The 18343-nt window shown below is 47.3% G+C and overlaps 2 protein-coding genes across 4 annotated transcripts; one reads left to right on the top strand and one right to left on the bottom strand.

Moving 5' to 3' along the window:
* Positions 1 to 8903: 8903 nt before the first annotated feature.
* Positions 8904 to 14141, bottom strand: FBXO2 (F-box protein 2). 2 transcript variants are annotated; one of them, XM_066334346.1, is made up of 6 exons: positions 14119 to 14141; positions 12485 to 12809; positions 11275 to 11401; positions 11081 to 11176; positions 9858 to 9993; positions 8904 to 9452 (listed from the first exon to the last, which is right to left on the bottom strand). In XM_066334346.1, the coding sequence occupies exons 2-6, from the start codon at positions 12726 to 12728 to the stop codon at positions 9318 to 9320; spliced, it is 738 nt and encodes a 245-aa protein (XP_066190443.1). In that variant the 5' UTR covers positions 12729 to 12809; positions 14119 to 14141; the 3' UTR covers positions 8904 to 9317. The 2 variants fall into 2 exon arrangements, with proteins under 2 accessions (XP_066190443.1, XP_066190442.1); XM_066334345.1 differs by lacking the exon at positions 14119 to 14141 and having other exon boundaries at positions 12485 to 13017.
* FBXO44 (F-box protein 44) lies at positions 12595 to 17818 on the top strand. 2 transcript variants are annotated; one of them, XM_066334348.1, is made up of 6 exons: positions 12595 to 12679; positions 14585 to 14898; positions 15520 to 15646; positions 16339 to 16434; positions 16760 to 16895; positions 17611 to 17818. In XM_066334348.1, exons 2-6 carry the CDS (start codon positions 14640 to 14642, stop codon positions 17755 to 17757), a joined length of 765 nt encoding a protein of 254 aa, XP_066190445.1. In that variant the 5' UTR covers positions 12595 to 12679; positions 14585 to 14639; the 3' UTR covers positions 17758 to 17818. The 2 variants fall into 2 exon arrangements, with proteins under 2 accessions (XP_066190445.1, XP_066190444.1); XM_066334347.1 differs by lacking the exon at positions 12595 to 12679 and adding an exon at positions 14415 to 14468.
* The last annotated feature ends 525 nt before the right edge of the window (positions 17819 to 18343 follow it).

Here is an 18343-nt window from a genome sequence, read left to right as displayed (position 1 = left end):
GAGGACCACTGAGTTTGCTTTTCACTGGAATTTTGCTCTTTTATCTCTCTTTTTCCAGCCCTAGCACTCTGTACGAACACAGGTGTTGCAAGCCCTGCATGTTGTTGTTGTTTTTTGGTTTTTTTTTTTTTAATGAGACATTTCCTGTTTTCTAAAGGTTAATGCATCTCTTGCTTATTTTTTTAATAAATATGGTCTTGCCTTTTATCAGTGCACCTTTCTTCACCCTTTTTCATCCATACTGAATCCCAAACTCTCTGCTGAGAAAAGAAGCCCTGACCTTCATGATTGTCTGTGAGCAGCATCTCCTTTTCTGTAATGAATGTGTCAAATCATAAGTACTGCAGCTTCTCATTTCTTCAAGCTGAAGCAATCAATAGCAACAAATCAGTATAATTTCCTTTGTTTTATCTGGTTTTCCTCAGAAATGCTGCTACCATTAAAATCTAGGGGAATCCTGTGCTTCTTCAAATGTGCCACATTTTCAGCACCCCCTTTCCCGGGTGGTGCAGCCAACACCATGAGAGTGCCTCAGGAAGGATTCTGTGCAAGGCTGATTTGGAGGGTCTTAGCTCAGTTATTCCAGCAAACAGCCCCTTGAGGTGTCACTGAGGAGCTTGTGTTGCCTCTGGGGATCCCCAAACCTGGGTGTGCCAGTTAACCACCCCCAAACAAAGCATCAGAGCCTCAATAGTAAGAAAGAAGGCTCAGCTGGTGTGTGCTGGTCCAGACCCCTCCCAGACAGGGTGGCATCCTGCAGCCTTGGCCCAAGACAGGACACAAGGAGTGTTTTCATATTTATTTCAGTGATTTTGCATCAATGAGTCATCCCCCTGACTCTGTCCAGCTCTGCCTGGCCCTCTCACACCCGAGTGCTGCTTCATGATGTTGTGCCCGTGGTGTTGTTTGCTTGGCAGCAGAAGTTGCCTTGGACAGGTCATTATACATCTGTAACTGCTGGGTGCCTTGAATCCCCTGTAGTCCCTGGAGGCACAGTGGGAAGTGTGGGCTGGAGCTGTGCTCTCTGCTCTGCCCAGCCTGCTCAGAGTGGGTGACTGAGTGCCGTGAGGACTGGGGGACACGAGCATCTGACGTGGGTGATTGAGGATGCTGCCTGATTTCTTAAAAAGTTGCCTAGATACCAAACTCAATATTGTTGAACTTCACCAGGTCTGCAGTGCAGAACTTGCTGCACAGGGAAAAGGATTTTTGTTGTTGTTGGTTTTTTTGGTGGTTTTCTTTTTTCCTCTCTTACAAGAAATAACTCACTTTTCAGCTGTTGGAGACGGTAGTAATTGATCTAGAGCTTTGCAGTTTGCCTTCCGGAATGGTTTTATTCTTGATGTAGGAATAAAATTCTGTTAGGTCAAATACACAGCAATAAATACAAGAAGCACATTAACTTTAATATATTGGATTATTCCACTTGGTGGTGATGGGGAAAAAACAAGATTTAATTCCCCTGGCAATGCAGGCAAAGAAAATCGCTTTCCCTGCCCATGCTTTTTTTTTTTTCTTTTTTTTTCTATTAAGTCATTTTTGTCTGTCAATGCTGGTGCTGCAGGCTTTGGCGGGAATTTACTTTTTTTTTAACCTGGTGTGAAAATAAGAAGTATTTTCTCCAAGTAAATTGTTCACAAATTCTCTCAATGCCTTTCATTTCTAGCTGCTGCAGACTCCTTCCCTAGTGAGTTGGGTGGAGCTCTTGGTACAGTCAGAAAAAGGGGGATTGTCATGAGTTGGCAAGGTAGGGTGTGTTTTAGCTTCACTCTGCCATAGGAGTGGGGTAGTGACTTCAGCACAGGTGTTCTCCTTTTCCCAGATATGCTGGTGTTGGTTTCTCTTCCTATCTCAAAGCTTCTCAGCTAAAATTAGGATTTGTTTTTCCATGCCAGCTGTTTTTGTGATGTACCACCACCCTTCAGTGCCACAAAATCTGTTGCACCTTTCCTTGTGTCTCACACTCCAGTGCTGTCTTAGGGCTCCTGTGCAGTGGTGGATGTACCCAGCAGTGCATGAATGACTCCCAAGTGGTATTTCTTGCAGTGCTGAAGTCTTTCATCAGGTCTCATGGTCAGTCCTTGTTGAGTCTTCCCTCATTTTTCTGGGGGAGCAGTGACATTAGAAACTTTTCACACAATCTTTGCCTTTTCACAGATTGCTGTTTTATATTGGAAGAATGACAGATGAGGAGAGGCAGGAATTACTTCCTTGCTTGTCATCACAGCAGACAGGTAGAAGATGGCTCTGCCATGGACCAGGCAAATAGCAGAAAGACTGCAACAGGGATTTTGTCTGGATGATAAAAGAAACATCTCAGCATGATGGAGGACTGTAACAAAGGATTTGTAGGTGTAAAGCCTTTCTAGCCAGAAAGCTTTGAAAAAAGGCTGGATGAATCTGTGTCAGGAGTGATGCACATATGGGAAGAGATCTGAGTTAGGAGAAGGGGACTTTGAGCAGGTGGACTTGGGTTGTATGGTTGGAAGTGTGTGTGCTGGTTCCAAACCATCTTTCTCCTGTGCGCAAGTTGGCAGGAGAGACTGGGGAAAATCAAGGGAGGAGTGTCTGTGTGGGTAACTGAGTGTTTGCAGTGCTTTTAGCTGCCCAGGCAGAGTTACCAATAAGCCAGCCTCCTGCACCAGCACACAGACTCCATCTGATTGTATTTGTCTGAGAGAAGAAAGACTTCACAATAACCCTGCTGACAATTAATTGGCTTTTGTTCAGCAAGAGTGAACAAGATCTCATCTTAATCTGTTTCATTATTTCGCCTTGTACAGCACAGTCAACACAAGATTAAGTTTAATTTTCAAATAAAATGCGAAGTCGTTACTCATATCTGGATCAGGATTTTATCTGCTTCATTTTGCAGTGCTTCTTGTGTCAATATTAACGAGAGGAGCTGCACTATGTGTGGTGAGGTAGAAATAGCACTGCTTGCCTTCAGGACGCTCTGCGAGGATTGCAGGTAGCAGAGCTCTGATGCCATCCTTTCTCTATCCTCAGCTCTTCGGAGAAGAAGCCTCATGCTCAGGGAAAGTTGGATATAAATATCCCACTGCATTTCAGTGCTTCTGAACATCTGCAATATGTTCTGTGGGAGGCATGTGGCAGCCAAAGCTCCCTCCCCTCCCTGTCAGTGCCCGGCCCCTGTTCCTGCTGCAGTGGGATGTGTTTCCCCACCATCCATCAGCCCAACGAGCACTCTTATGGCTTTATTGCAGCGTCTCTGGGAGCACTGATTGCACTGTGGTTAATGGGTCTGCACGGATACCAGCTCCAGATGAGTTACTCTGAATGCCTGCAAGGGAGGTCAGCCAAGGGCATGTGTGATGTATTTGGGACTCCTGCCTGGCTGGGGAGGGCTGCAGAACTCTGCGTGCAGAGGAGGTGGGCAGAGGGACTGGGAGTGCCTGGGCATGGGGCACCAGGAGGCACAGCCAGCCCTGCTGCTCTGGGTGGGACTCTTCTGAGCCTTGTGGGCTGCATTAAGGTTAGAAAATACTCTGCAAGGAAAGGCATGTTACTAATTTGAGAGAGAGTTCAACACTCTAGGACAGTGTTGAGCGAATTGTGCCGCTTCAACTTTAATTTGAAAGGCCTTGGTCTATGTTCAGGGAGCTTTCTGCTTAAACTACTTTCTGCTTAAACAGAGCTTAAACTGCTCTGATTACTCATTGCAATTTAAAAGGCTGCTTGCATCCAATAGAAGTGTGTTGTGTCTGCTGCCCAGGAGTCAACAATCCTTCCAAAATGCATATAGAGGTGTCCCAGACGGCAGGGATAAGCACTGGAGTCTGTGCAGCAGAGGCTGCATTGCAAACCACGCCAGCAGGCACTGCAAGAGTATGAGAAGAAAACCCTCACTCGAGCCTAAGCTGCAGCCGGAAAAAACAATGTGCAGGGCTCAGAAGCAGATCTGAAACGCAGCATCCAGACCGGTACAATTACATCTCTTGTGCGTCGCTTGGCACCGAGAGAGCCGGCAGCCCCGGCGGCTCCTGGCTGCAGCCCGAGTGCCCTCTGCTGTCACCGCCCGGGGGCCGGCCTGGAGAAGGGTGACAGCCTCCAGCTGTGTCTGCCTCCTCTGTACCTGTGCCATCTCTTCCTCAGGTGTCTGTCCTGACCACGTGCGTGTTGTTCTGGTTGTCTGTGGACCTTTGCTTTACACACAGGCTGTTGGAGTCCAGGGCATTGGTGCCCGAGATTAAGGTGGCTAAGAGTTTTTTGCCTCTGAAAGCCCTGAGCCAGGTCGCAAGAAAGAAGTGGAGTTTTCAAGGTCTTGTTTTCTCGATTTCTTGTGTTGTTTATTATTCCATATCTTACAATGTTCTCTGTGTCCGGCCGAGATCTGAGCAGCAGCTGGGACACGAGGTGACTCCTCCTGCAGTGGGATGTCGCAGCTGCTTTATACAGAAAGCTACATATCACTTGTTTGCAGTCATGTTCCAATACCTCTCACCTATACTGAAAGGGTCACCTCTACTCTGACCCAATCTCCTGCATTATAAAAACTCAAAACTACATAATTTTTCATCCTACACTAAGCTAAACTACTGTTTTTACATCTTTGTGGTTTGTAATTCTTCTCTCAATGTTGGAAGCCATTCCCATGGGCTGCAGTCAAAGGCAGTGTCCTCCTGGGCTCTGTGCCAGGTTCTATTACCCCCCTGTACAGCTCCAAGACCCTCTTGCTCGTGTCCCAAACCTCTCTGCTGAGGTCAGGTACCCAAAGGAATGCCCTGGACTCCAGCACAGGCTGCTGTGTAAGGAGCTCGGCTCTCTGAGCAATTCTTGGGCTTGCCAGGTTCTGTGAGACTTTCCAGCTGTACCTGTTCTCTCTGTAATTCCAAAGTGTCTCCCCAGGAGGAAAGCATCTTTAGGTCCTTATTTCCCTGCTACGTAAGGAGACTGAGGCCAGGGGAGTTACTGCTCTGAGGACATCAGAAGGAAATAACTGCATGGAAAGAGAAGCAGGGAGCAGGTGAGTTCAGTGCCCAGGCACTGACATGTGGATTTTGTCCCCTGAGGTACCTGTATGAAGGTGTGGGAGTGGCTGCAAAGGGAGATGTGTGCCTCAGGGAGTGTTTCTTCACTAGTCCAGTGCTTTCGCCTTTTTGGGAGGGTTTCTGCTCTTGACAGGCGAGGGTAAGTCCCTGGTTTTCCATCCCACTACCTGTGACCCTACTGATACCTGACCCTGAGATTATCTCATTTGGTTAGAGAGCATGGTGCTAATAACACATAGCACCAAGGTTGTGGGTTCAACCCCTGTATGGGCCATTCACTTTTTATCATTTTGGGTCCATTCCAACTCAGAATAATCTGTCAATCTGTTTATCTCTGCTACAGCTTTCAGGTGAATTTCTCTGATGCAGTTATTGATGCTTTGCTATCCTGTCTGGCAGGAAGTGCCATTTCCAGCCTCTGTAAACTTATTTAGGAGGAATCAAGTTCCTAAACTACCCTCCCTTTTACAACTAGAACAGCTGGGCTACAAGCAACAGGGAATTGTCAGATAGATTACTTTTATTTTCTTCCCCAACAGTCCCATCCCCAGCCTTGCATTGCCTAGTGGGGGAGAAAACTCCTCAATCTGTCCACAACCCCCCCAGGTGGGTAATAATAGATGCTTCATATAGAAAAATTCAATTAGACTTGACAGGAGATGTATGATAGTGCTTCCTTGCCAGGACCCCATATTGCTCTGTTCTGTTCCTCTGCAAGAGACTTGCTGTAGAAGTTAATATAAAAAAAATCAACCAGCCAACCCATCAACCAAAACACAAAGAACACTCCAAAACAAAAGCAAAAAACCAATGAAAACTAACCACCACCACCACAACAAAAATCCGCTAAAAACCCCAAAGGCGAAAAAAAACCAAAACAGAAAACAAGCCAACAAATCCCTTTTAACTATAATGGCATTTATATCCAAGATTAACTGTGGTGGGCTATGTAGTGAAGAAAATGATAGTGATATCTCATACAACAGCAGACACCAAGCATAATCAGCTACCCAGGACATCAGGTGCCAGCTGGTAAGAGCAGGACAGGATTGTTGTGCTGTACCAGGGCTTCTCTTGGAGCCTCTGAGCATTAAAGCAGCCAGGGTAAGAGATGCTCTGCAGTGTCTTGGCAAAGAGTGAAAGGTTCCTGTCTTAAACTCTCCAGTCTTGTCATCCACCTGTGGATGTTTCACAGTGGGAATGTTCCACTCCACTGTGGGTGTTTGGAAAACACTTCAGTGTTCAGTGTAGCTCAGCACTGCTGGGAATTCCCACTGCCTTGTGGGAATGATGCACAAAGGAACACAAGCCCTTTCTGCAGCTCTTGTTGCCATGATCAAGACTGGGAGGGGACCCTTTTATGTGGTTTTGGCTTTTCGTTTTTGTTTTTCTTTCTTCGTCATGAACATTTCAGCAAGACTCAATCTTTGTGTTTTAATGCTCAGATTTCTAAATACACTGAGTCTGGGGGAGGCAAATATCTGATATGTCACTTTGGCAGATCTCCTTCTGTCTGTACAGCACACATCTGCATTGGTCACTAGTGCTCCCAGAAGCTGTATAGTGTCACACAGCTGCTTGCTGGTGCTGGCACAGCAGAAAACAGAAGGAAGCCTCATTGAGGTGGACAGTGACAGAGCCCTGCAGCAGCTGGGAGATTTAATACATGTAAGGCCTTTTGCCAGTTACATTTAGTTTCTGTAATCCTATGAAATGTCATCATCTCAATTTCCATGAAGGCTATAAGGTGTGAGGAGCCATCACCCTCCTGCACCATGTCTCTGATAGGTAAATTGACATGGATTTGGGTGTTATGTGTATGGTGCAGTGTGTTCAGACTTACAGTGTTTGATCAAAATTCAAAAGGCATTTGGAACAAAATATTTATAATGTGAGCAAGACTATTTTTCCCCCATGTACCCAGACACTCACTTGCTTTGGGAATCTAGTACTGACATGGCTGAATGTGAGGAGTAATTGCTCCCCTGAGGTCAGAAGTAGCTTTTGTGAGCAGCTCTGTGTAGCAGAGATGGCTGTTCTCTGCAGTGAGGCGGCAAGCACTGGGAAAACACCTCTTGGAGGGGAGTGGGAAGCTCAGCACAAGCTTTGCAGGCTACCCCTGACAGCCAGTGGGAACATGGGGGTGCTGGTATAGAGAGGGAGTACAGGGACAAAAGGTCTGAGGCAGCTGCATTCATTCCAACAGAGCTGCTGGGAAGGCTGTGCGTGTTCAGTGCTTCAGCCCAGATAAACCCAAAGTGGGGACCATGGTCCTACCCTGTATGTACAAGGCCCACAATATCTGAAGGCTTAATCCTGAGGTTTATCCTGACTCTAAGATGGTGATTTAGGAGAGGTTGAGTTTAACAATTGCATTGAGGTGTAAAATATTGATCCCCTTAATATACTGGTTCCCTAGGCACAAATGGACAGATTGTTTCTTCTGTGGGGCAGTAAGCTGGCAGTGAGCTGAATATTAACTAACAGCTGCATTAAAGGCTAAGGGTGGGTAAAGCAGCACTGTATGACACTGTGTGCAGGGGTAAAGGGAGACAAATTCTGAACTGATTCTGGTGCCTCCTGGGTCAGAACTAAGGTGGAGCTCACAGTAGAGCTAGTGACAAATGACCTGGAGTGTGTGCAGCAGGGTTGGTCTCTGTTGAAAACTTCCTGTACCTTCTCTGTCCCTTGAATGAATTCCCACTGCATTTGAAATGCACTTCTGCTGGCTGTTACACTGCAGACCCATTGTACATGTGGTGCTTCCCATGAGTCCAGAGTGCTGGGGAACAGGGCAGGTGCCTCTTTCAGGGGCACCCCCGGTATTACACACGGTACAGTGACTCCTGCTTTCAGAGAGAACTGGCTGACATGCTCCACATAATCAGAATGCTTCAGCACAGGGGACAAATACCCTATACACAAGAGGAAATCCACACACATTTGTGTCACTTTATTATTATGTTTGTCTGGACTGTGGTGTGTGTGTGTGTGGCACCTGGGAGCAGCTGTGCAGAAAGCCTGAGGAAGCAGCACGCACAGTGTCCAGGTGGGAAAGCTCTTTCCTTTGGCTGCAGGCAGTACCAGTCACTGCATGTGTAAGGGGGCACTTAAACGGCTGCCCAGGGAGGGAAGACAGAGAGATAGACACAAAAAATATAAATACTTACTCCAGGCAACACCAGGTCTGTTAGGGGATGCTCTTCTGAGTGGAGTAACTAGCAGGGACAGTCTTGGCTCAGGAAAGCTTTAGAGGTCTGTTCAGGATGGGCTCACAGCCCTGACTGATATCAAGGAGCACAAGTGGAAGACTGAAGTGCTGTCTTGTCAGCAAGCACATGGCAGAGGCAGATGTGCACTTCCTGCAGACACGGGCAGTGGAGGTGGAGCGAGGCCAGCAGCTTTCTGTGTCCTGCTAACAGAGTCACACTGGATGACCAGGATGCTTGTTGCATGAAGCAGGCAGAAGCCAGGAAGGGGTAAATGAGTTTGTTTCCATTTGTTCCTAGACATACCCCAAATTTTTTCTAACTTATTTTCTTAGGTTGTTGTCATTTCTTTCTCTCTCCCCCCCAGCAATTCCTCTCAGATGCCATCTATCTGAGGGAGCCAAATGAAGCCCCAGGATAAGACACCAGACAGGTTTCTCTTTCCAACACTTTCGTTGATAAATGGATGCTGGGAATAGCGTAAGACAAAAGGATTCAATCTCTCTTGCTTTGCATTATCACTAAAAATTAAACTAATAGCATTGACAGCCAAGCTAGAGCCCCTCTATGGTAAACAATGTTACCTGTTTATAAACGAGAGAAGCAAAGATTCTCATTGCAGGTCATGGAAATAGTCGGGGACAGGGTTCTGGGTTTCCCTGGTATGTTTTGAGACACAGTGTCTGTGGTTTTCTTTATTCTTTTCTTCCACTCTGACTTCCAGAAAATATACTTAAAATATCCCTTCAAGTTAAGGAGTGCCCAGTCTGGGAAGCGAGCAGGAGAGATGTCTGACTCAGGCTGCGTGCCAGGGATTAGAGACTTAAGAGGTCTGCAGGACTTTCAGGTGATCTGTCTGACAGAGAATATCAGTGCAAGTTTTGAGGCTGAGTCTTGTGGTGCATTCACAAAATCATTCACATTCTTTGCACAGTCCTCTTGAGGAGGGATGGGTGGTGGCTCCTGGCATCTTGCAGGCACGTTCCTATGCAGAAAGGCTTTATAGCCAGAAGCAGCACCATGCAGAAACCATCCAAAGGCATGGGGATGCCCTGAGGGCAGTCAGCTCCAGCATGCAGATCCTGGTTAAGCTCAGCTATGGCTCCACTGTCACACTGCTGTTGGTGACACGGACACCGTACCAGCCCTTCCAGAACAGCGTGTCCTGCCCGCCGTGCTCAAAGCGCACAAAACGCACCCCGGGCCCATAGCTGGAAAAGGTGTGGGAGATCTTTGGGACAAGAGACAAAACAGCTGTTAGTGTCAAACCACAAACCTGCCCTTGTTCAGTGCACAGAGCCTTCAGCCCCACTGGCCACACACAGACAGACCTACCAGGCTGGGTAACAGTGGGGACATTTATTATAGTGGCAGAAGCTTTGATCCCGTTGTTCCAAGGCCACTTAATCATTCCCAGTTGGACATCTCCTTCACCTTACACCTGCTAGTGGTGACTCAGCAAGTTGCCCTATAAAGCAGCCTCCCTGCCTCCCTTTTCTTTTTTCAGTCATAGGGTCATGGCTCCAGAGAACATACAACAGAGCCTTCTCCTCCCCTTGGAGAACTCTTCTGCTTAAAAATGTTCCTGGTTCATGTAGGTTGGGTGTCATCTGCTGAGCCCAAAGCTGTAACTCACCTCAGTCCAGCTGGCATCATTGTCCTGTGGGATGGTGACAGTCTCACTTTTGTACTCAGCCAGCACATCCTCATTCTCGGAGAGCAGCTTCACACACAGCTCGTAAAGACAGCCAGCATCACTGCGTCCTGCATACCTACAAGGAGATCCAATCTGCTGGCATGTCTGGGGTTGCAACATGCAACCAAAAGTGTGTATTCTATTTGCCATATGTTGAAACTGGCTGGGGAGGTGTTTTATTTATTTATCTCTTGCATAACCCATTCCTCAGAACTCCCGAGGGGAGGGGCAGGGTGTGTTGTGTTAATGGCTCAGACGTTCAAACCAAGTGGAGCAGTGTTCTTATCTCTTCCAGCCCATCCTCCCTCCAGGGGTATCTGTTGTTCATGGGCCATCCAGGCTCACTGCAGGGCTGAGACAATTCCATCATCCCATTGGGAGAGGCTCCACCCAGGGGGAGGAGCCCAGCATTCCCACCTGGATCACCCCTGGGATTCAGAAAACCAGCACAGCCTGTGTGCACTGGAGGGAGATCAGACTCACCTCACCCCACCTCACCACCACTGGGCCCTTCTCCAGGATCATCTCTGCTCCAGCAGAACCACATCTGTCACTGCAGGGGGACTTGATTGAACTGCTCCCAACACCCTGACCAACAGGGGGTCAGGTCATATTCTGACTCTGTCAGTGTTTCTAGGACTTTTTTTTGTTTGCTTGTTTTTTGCACTACTACATTTGTATTTTTTTAATATTCCTAGTAAATAACTGTTATTCCTAGTCCCATATCTTTGCCTAAAAGCATCTTAATTGCAAAATTATAATTTGGAGGGAGGGGGTTTACATTCTCCATTCCAAGGGAAGCTGCAGCTTTCCCTGGCAGACACTTGTTTTTCCAAACCAAGACATGGCATTACCTGTAAGAGCTCAGCAAAAGCTCCCCCAAACTCACCAAGTCACTGTGGCCTTGGTTTGAGATGGAAAACTGCAATTGTTCTTAGCCCAGCCCACCACCTCCCCTCATTCACCACAGGATCCTGGGCTTTGGAGTTCATGTGCTCCAACAGTTTAAAGCCTGTGGGAGCTGCTTGTGAGCCCTGTCCCACATCCAGGATCCTGGTAGCTGAGGTTTTAAGGGCCAATATATATGAAATCTATGCCCACTCTCGCTCTTCCTTTTCTTAACCCTGTGCCTATCTGTCCTCAGAGCCTTCCTCAATACTTACCAGTCTCTTACCATGATTTTAGGCTGGGTTGTATCCATCAGCTCTTCCCAGTAGCCCTCAGCCCTAAGGTCAATGACCTGAGCCTTCTTACACCACCTGAAACACAAGATGTTAATTGGTATCACAATCTCTCATGGGACTAGGGGGAACCAAAATTGCCCCCTTTCCAGAATAACAGAAGAAAGCAGCCTTACTCATAAGATGTAACAAAGTATTTATGGACTTCTTCACTAGGAAATTCTTTTCCAAAGTCCCCTGGGAGCTCTTCAACTTTCCAGCCATCACCTCCATTCTCTACCTCTCCCCAGTGCTCCAAGTCTTCTGCAAATGGCAGGAAAGAGACTTGGATGAGTCCTGTGGGTGTGGGAAACTTGACCATCTCCCACTGGAACCTTCCTCTGGCTTGTGAAGGTTTGATATTAGACACACCACTGATTTTGTATGCAGACTATATGTTTAAGTAGAGGTCAGGCAAAAACCTGTAGTCTGACTGGGTCTAATCACACCAAACTTTAACATTCCCCAGCAAAGCAGCTGTGTATGTGTGGGTTTAAGAAAGTGCTCCAGGGAAAGAATTTGGGTATTCTGAAGTGTGTCAGCATTTTCAGTGTCACAGCACACAGACTCTGGGGACAGATGCTGATTGCTTTATTTCTAAGTTTACTAAAGCACTTAGTGGTATTTTCTGAAGCAGTAAGACCTTAAACATTGGGGTTTTCTAGAGGGAAATCTGGATGTTGGAAAACCTTGCAGAAGGTCATCTGTATACAAAATGGGGAAGCTGTGTTGATACTGCTTTGGTCTATGATGTGTGAAATTGTTGCTGCTTGGGTTGTGAGGTTTGGTTACTGCTGCTTATTGCTAAGCAGCTTGTAGCTCTGGCAAGAGAAATTCATAGATTCAGAATAATGGCGCATGGAGTGTGTGTCCAGTCTCTAACACGGGCTGTGGAGAGGAGGGTAAAAACACAATTGGCCTGAGCTTCTCTGAGGAAAGAAGCCTGAAGGGCTTGGTGAGCTGAGGGCAGACTCGTCCCTGAGCTGGGAAAATCTTTCATCTCTCCTCTCACAGCTTGGCAAGAAGCACTACAGAAACAAATGCCACAGCCATTACTGTGTTGGATGGTTTCTGCAAAGGACATCTTTGTGTCTCAAACATGATTTAGATCCCTGCAGAGGTTATATAAAGTTAATGTCAGGTAAAGCCCTTTGCAAAGGCTTATTATCAAAGGCCTGTGTGCTCATTAAATTATTTGGCTGCATAGATTGAATGGCTTGACTCATGGGCAGAGAGAAAATTCTGCAACCTGACAGCAACTAAGATCTATTTTTAAGGACTAGAGATATGCAATTCTCAGTGATTGGTCATCTCTGAGGCCTTGAAGCTTGTTGTGATGCCTCTTACCTTCACCACATGGGTTCTTGATGAGATTCTTCCTTTTCTTACTCAGGAAGTAGAAGTTTTGCCAATTCTCTGCATCTGACTCTGCTCTGGTGAGGCCTTCCTGCTGACACTTCAGGATCCAAAGCTCAGCTCCATCCACCAGGTTCTTCCACTGGCAGCAGACCAGGCGGCACACCAGCACCAGGTCCACTGCAGGTATGGCAGCCAGGATTCGGATCAGGACTGCTTCGGGGAGGGACTCCATCCCTGGGGCAGGCAGGGCCCTGTCTGAGAGAGAGGGTGGAAAGGAGTGGTCAGAGTTTCCCACCCACAGCCATGTCAGACGCTGATGCAGCAGAAAAAAAGGGAAAAGAAATATGTTATCTGAAGGCATGATTTTGCTTCCTAGCCTCAAGGTCTCCTGTTCCTTATTAAGTTAATATCCTGAAGCAGATTACTATTTTTGTATTCTAAGTCAAAGCCTTGAATTGAATCTGCCTACAAAATGTATGTATTTGACAACTGCAATTATGGACAGTCTGTTAATTTTCCAGGCTGGAATCAGTCCTTCCAGAATCTCTGCTGCTGCAAAAATCATCTTCTTAGTAATGATTTCCTCTGCAGAGGGAGGTACATGGGTGTCTGTTCTGCCTTTAGGAACATCCCTGATAACAAATGCTGCAAAGCAGTACCCAAATATCAGCATTAAGCATCTTGCCAGTCACCTTTGCAGTGGTTCATTCTGTACCTGACAGGCTTTCCCTCAGAGTGCTGGCACGTAATCACCTTAGTCAGGAGCCTATATAAATAAAGGTCTGAGCATAACTGAAAATAACTCAGATGATACTCTCCAATATTCTATCATCTCTGGCCTCAAAACCAGAGGAATTAAGTCAGAAGTGTTTGCTCTAACTTCATGTGCTAATTCTGAACTCGAAGGAGCTCTCTGCTGCCCCGAGTCCCAGGTGCAGGTGCTGCAGGACTGTGGAGAGATGAGTGTGCAGATTCAGAGCCCGTGTCATCCGTGAGGGATGCACTATGACACTGCTTTTATGGCAGCTGAGTCCTGGTGCTGGGAAGCTGCTGAGATGGCATGGATGCAGCCAAACTTCTCAGGAAGGACTCATTAAGCCTGGGAGAGGACTAAGAACAGAGGTGAAATATCCCGGCATGCAACTTAACTAAATACAACGGTGCCAAACCTGGCACGGAGGGGAAGAAATAGGGAGTCACTGCTGTAATAGCATCTTAAATCTTGACATTCAGATGTGCCCTCTATCTGCATTGCACTCATCAAGAACAAACTAGAATTTAAAATTCCCTGGCTTTCATGGAGACAGCATTAGTGATTTCCCATTCTCCCCAAACTTCCAACCCTCAACCACAGTCCCGAAGGCTAAAATGTAAGTTTTTAAAAGTAGGCGGGCGGGAGGGATCATGCTGGTTTCATCTCGTACAGGAACTTCAGAAGCCTCTCCTGCTCCCTGCCTGCTGATAGAGGGCTGTTACCCAGGCTCCCTCCCGCACTCAGGAGAAGGGCTCAGGTACCTTTCCTTTCCCACGCCAGTTAAGCATCCGAGCTATAAAAGGGCTTTGCATGCCTTGACGTGCTCGGAAAACCTGCAAAGGCTCAAGGGGAGGCACCGAGCTCTTACCTTACTGCTGCGCGGCCGGGCCGGAGGTGACTCTGACCCCGATCAGGGTCTGAGGGTCTCTGAGGGGGAGAACGTTCCGGGCTCTGCTGAGGGAGGACCGCGGCCCCGCCCCCGGTGCTCGCCCCGCCCCCGTGGTAATCGCCCCGCCCCCGTGGTAATCGCCCCGCCCCCGGTGATAGCCCCGCCCCCGCGGGGATCGCCCCGCCCCCGGTGCTCGCCCCGCCCCCGGCGATCGCCCCGCCCCCCGGTGATAGCCCCGCCCCCTGTGAGCGCCCCGCCCCTCGGGGATCGCCCCGCCCCGCGGAAGGGCCGCACATCCGTGTCCGGGAGGCGCCCATGGGCGGAGCCAGGTGGGCCCGGGGCCGGGGCCGGGCGGGGAGCGGGTCTCGGGTCGGCCCGGTGTCCGTGATTCTGTCCGGGGTTCTCTCTCTCCGTAACGAGGGGAAACTGCCTTTGCTTCCGGCAGCTCGGCCCGTACCGCCGGGGATTCCCCGTCGCACTCCTGCGGCCTGCGGTCTGCCATGACAACCATCGGCGACCTCCCCGAGGATGTGCTGGTGGAGCTGCTGTCGCTGCTGCCCCCCCGGGACCTGCTCCACGCCTGTCGGCTGGTGTGCACGCAGTGGCGGTACGTGGTGGACCTGGCTACCCTGTGGAAGCGCAAGTGTCAGCGCGACGGGTTTTACCGTCAGAGCTTGGACAGAAGTGTCTCGGACTGGAAGGTCTTCTATATGCTCTGCCACAAGAAGAGAAACTTAATCAAAAACCCTCGTGCTGAAGGTTTGTTTCATTATTTAATAAAGGACTAAGAGTTTTCGAGCAGTCAGAATGAGTCAGTGTTCTGCATGCCTCAGCTATTGCTGGTGCTCTGGGGCTTTCCAGATAGTGGGTGTGTAGCCCTGCCAGGTCAGATGCACAGCTCAACTCCTGCAATAAAACTGCTCTAGGTAGATAAGTATGTATTTACTAATACTCTGTGGGTTTAGCCAGAAAAATCTGGAGTCGTAAGGCCCCAGTACGGCAGGCAGTGACAATTAATTTGCGCCATAAGTACAATGTGGCAGTGAAATGAACAGGTATTGGGATTAAACATCTGGGCAGCTGGAGAACTTGTTACCAAAGACTTGACTAATATGACCACAGTAATCCTACTTTATTGGTGCTGCTGATTTTCTGATGAGATCAGAAATCTGCTACCTACTGCCCTAGATGCTAACAGCCACATTAAAGGTAATGGCAGCATAATGACAGGAGTCACTTACAGCTGTAGGAAAAATAGTGGATCTGAAAACACCAAGTAGCTTCCTAGAATTCTCCTACTGCTGATTCTAACGAAAGCTGAGATCCAGCTAGTAGCTGAAATGAGGTGCTAACCCTCACCTTGGACACCTGTGTTTTTAGAGAACTTCCAGCACTGGAAACTTGATGCTAATGGAGGAGATCGGTGGAGAATTGAGGATCTGCCTGGAGGTCATGGAAATAATACACCAGACCCCACAGTACACAAATACTTCGTCACTTCATATAGGTAAGAACTGGATTCCAGTAACCTAGAACTGGGAAACCTGCTTCCTCCCATCTGTTTGGAAAGGCACCATGGTTAGAAGGGTGGTGGCAGGTGACTGTACCTTAGACCACCTGTGGGAAAAGGAAGGAGCTTCATTAACCCTTTATGCCAGTTAATCTAAAGAGATGGGTATTGCTGAAAGAATTGATCATAGCAGGTGCTAAATTTCTTTGCCTACCAGGAACTTCCTGTAATTTTTAGTTAGGATAACCCACGTGGGATCCCTGCTTCTCCTCTCTCAAAGGTGGTAGGGAAAGGTTAAGGATCTGGCAAACTTAATCAACTTCATTTACCTGACAAGGTCAAAGCTCTAACCTCCACCAGTGGTAGGTGTGTCCCACTAATGACTTGTAATAAAAGCTGTCACCAGAGGAGGATCAACAGCTTTAACAAGCACTAGGCACTGGCTTCCTGTTACCAACACGTAAGTATAGGGACCCCTCTTAATCCAGCTTGTAGGTAACTATTCCTTTTATCTTGAGCTGAAGCAACTCAGTTCATTTTCTTCTCAGTTTCTGGCTATGGATAAGACAGGGTTTAGCCAGGTCAGCTTTGTGGGCCTTCAGGATCTGGGTGGGTATGAAAGCTGTCAGGGAAAACAGCAAGAGGGAAGAGATGTGTTCTGTGGAACTGTATTTCTATGTCTGTTTCAGGTCATGCTTAAAGTCTCAACTCATTACCCTGAAGAAAGAAGGCTATTCGAATCAGCTGATGGATGAAAAACGGCCTGAAATTACAGTCAAGGACTGGTGAGTGGAATCACTGAAAATTACAATTTCTGGCATTGGTCTAGAGGTAAGCTAGACTCCTGGGGTTTTTCGTACTATAAAATCAGTTCTTTATTCTTTGGGAGTTGTAGTTCTTGAGTAAAGCATAAGCTAAATCTAAACTCACTCAGTGGACTACAAGGTGGCAATCCTGTAAAGGGTAGGACAGCTGGAAGTTCTAGAGCTATGAGGATGACGTTCCTTTTCTTCTGCAGACAGGGAGCCCCTTGGAGACTGCTTTTGAAAAATAAAGAAAACTGAATGCTGTATGTACAGCCCTGCTCCTTGATTCCTCCTGCCTCTCCAGGTACGCTGCCAGGTGTGACTGCGGGTGCCAATATGAGCTCACAGTGAGGCTGTTCTCCGAAGATTACAAGGTCCTGGAGGAATTCCGCCCTGAGCCAATAGTCATTGAGCAGTGGAGTGATGCCCAGTGGAGAGAGGTGAGCAGCAGCCCTGGAGGCAGGAGCTTTACAGCAGTGTTGTGACACTTGGATGTTTCAAGTCTTACTTGGCCAAAAGTGCCGGTGGACTTTCTCTGCTCCTCAGCCTCCTCTACGATATAGAGAAGGTGAGTCAGTCCTTGCTATTGATGATGCTGAAGAAGCAGTAGTGTCCTGAATGAGACAGGTGCTATTTTTAGGTGCCCAGCATTTTCTAGAGAGTATCCTGTGGTCTTCTGTGTTGTTTTAGTGTAGTCTTTTTAAATGTTTCTTGGTTTTATGTAAGATTCTGTCTAAATAACTAAGTAACGAGCAGATTTCAGGGTTTTTTTTTGGATCAAAAACCTGTTTTAAAACTACTGCCTAGATAGCCAAGCATTGCAGACTTAACTTTTCTTAAACTCTTACAAGTCTTTAACTGGTTTGATTTGATGTACATTCTGAGTTAGATGTTAGTTATACATGCACTTAAGAATCAAGCTTAATGTTAATTTAACTCAGATAGGATTTTGGGGAAAAGGCTGAATGAGAAAGGCTTCTTTCCGCTCCTCCACCCCCTCAGAAAAACCAAACCCAGGGTATGGTGCACTTTCAATGAAAGATACCTGGGCTCAGGAAGAGCTCATTCTAAGACTCACACGCTGTAGTTTTCTGAGCTTCTAGGTGAGCACTGGTTTATTTAGGCAAATTAAGAGGAATTCTCTTTTCTCTCCAGATTTCTCACACCTTCCAGAATTACCCAGCAGGAGTCCGTCACATCTGGTTCCAGCACGGAGGCCAGGACACCCAGTTCTGGGCAGGCTGGTATGGGATCCGTGTCACCAACAGCAGCATCACCATTGGGCCCCAGACATCACTATGAAGCACAGTGTAAGGGTTTGCTTTTACCTCAGGACTGTAACCAAATGGCTTCAGATGCACTATTTGCCTGCACTCTCTGGGTGTGTCCTAGCTTTGTCTTGCAGCTCTTGTTCACAGCAGAACTTCTGCAGGCCCAGCCCTTTGGAAGGGCTTCTGTGTTCATCTTCCATCCTCTTCTACCATGGATGCTACTCCAATTACTGGTGCCCTTCCAGAGGAAAACTGGGACAATTAATCTGAGGTCTATCTTTTCTAGTTAATATATTCTTATGCTAACACACAGAATTGTAAAGACACTTTCTTGTTTATGGAACTTAAGAAAGATAAGGCTAAAATGTCTGATTTCAGATTACCAATATCTACAAGTTCTCTGCCACTGATTGTTTTGTATGGTATTTTCTTTCCTATTTCAGTTTTAAGATTCAGTTAAGATTTATGATCTGCATCAAATCCTTCATAGCATCAGGAAACTGTCACCCTTATTCCTAAGTGCTGTGTCACTGGTAGTGAATTCCTTACCTTTTCTCTAAGTGTGTGTGGATCAAAACTATTCAAAACAGTCCTTTGGTGTTTGAATAAACAGGTAG

This window comes from Sylvia atricapilla, chromosome 22 (assembly GCF_009819655.1).
Source record: "Sylvia atricapilla isolate bSylAtr1 chromosome 22, bSylAtr1.pri, whole genome shotgun sequence".
Taxonomy (NCBI): domain Eukaryota; kingdom Metazoa; phylum Chordata; class Aves; order Passeriformes; family Sylviidae; genus Sylvia; species Sylvia atricapilla.
This window is presented reverse-complemented; position numbering and strand designations above follow the sequence as displayed.

Coding starts and splice junctions, on each gene's coding strand:
- FBXO2 (XM_066334345.1), bottom strand. CDS start 12,857: ATGCCTTCAGATAACATATTTCTTTTCCCTTTTTTTCTGCTGCATCAG. Junction 11,177..11,274: donor TACTTTGTTACATCTTATGA/GTAAGGCTGCTT, acceptor CTTGTGTTTCAG/GTGGTGTAAGAAGGCTCAGG. Junction 9,453..9,857: donor ATGATGCCAGCTGGACTGAG/GTGAGTTACAGC, acceptor CTTGTCCCAAAG/ATCTCCCACACCTTTTCCAG.
- FBXO44 (XM_066334347.1), top strand. Junction 14,899..15,519: donor CAAAAACCCTCGTGCTGAAG/GTTTGTTTCATT, acceptor CTGTGTTTTTAG/AGAACTTCCAGCACTGGAAA. Junction 16,896..17,610: donor GTGATGCCCAGTGGAGAGAG/GTGAGCAGCAGC, acceptor TTTTCTCTCCAG/ATTTCTCACACCTTCCAGAA.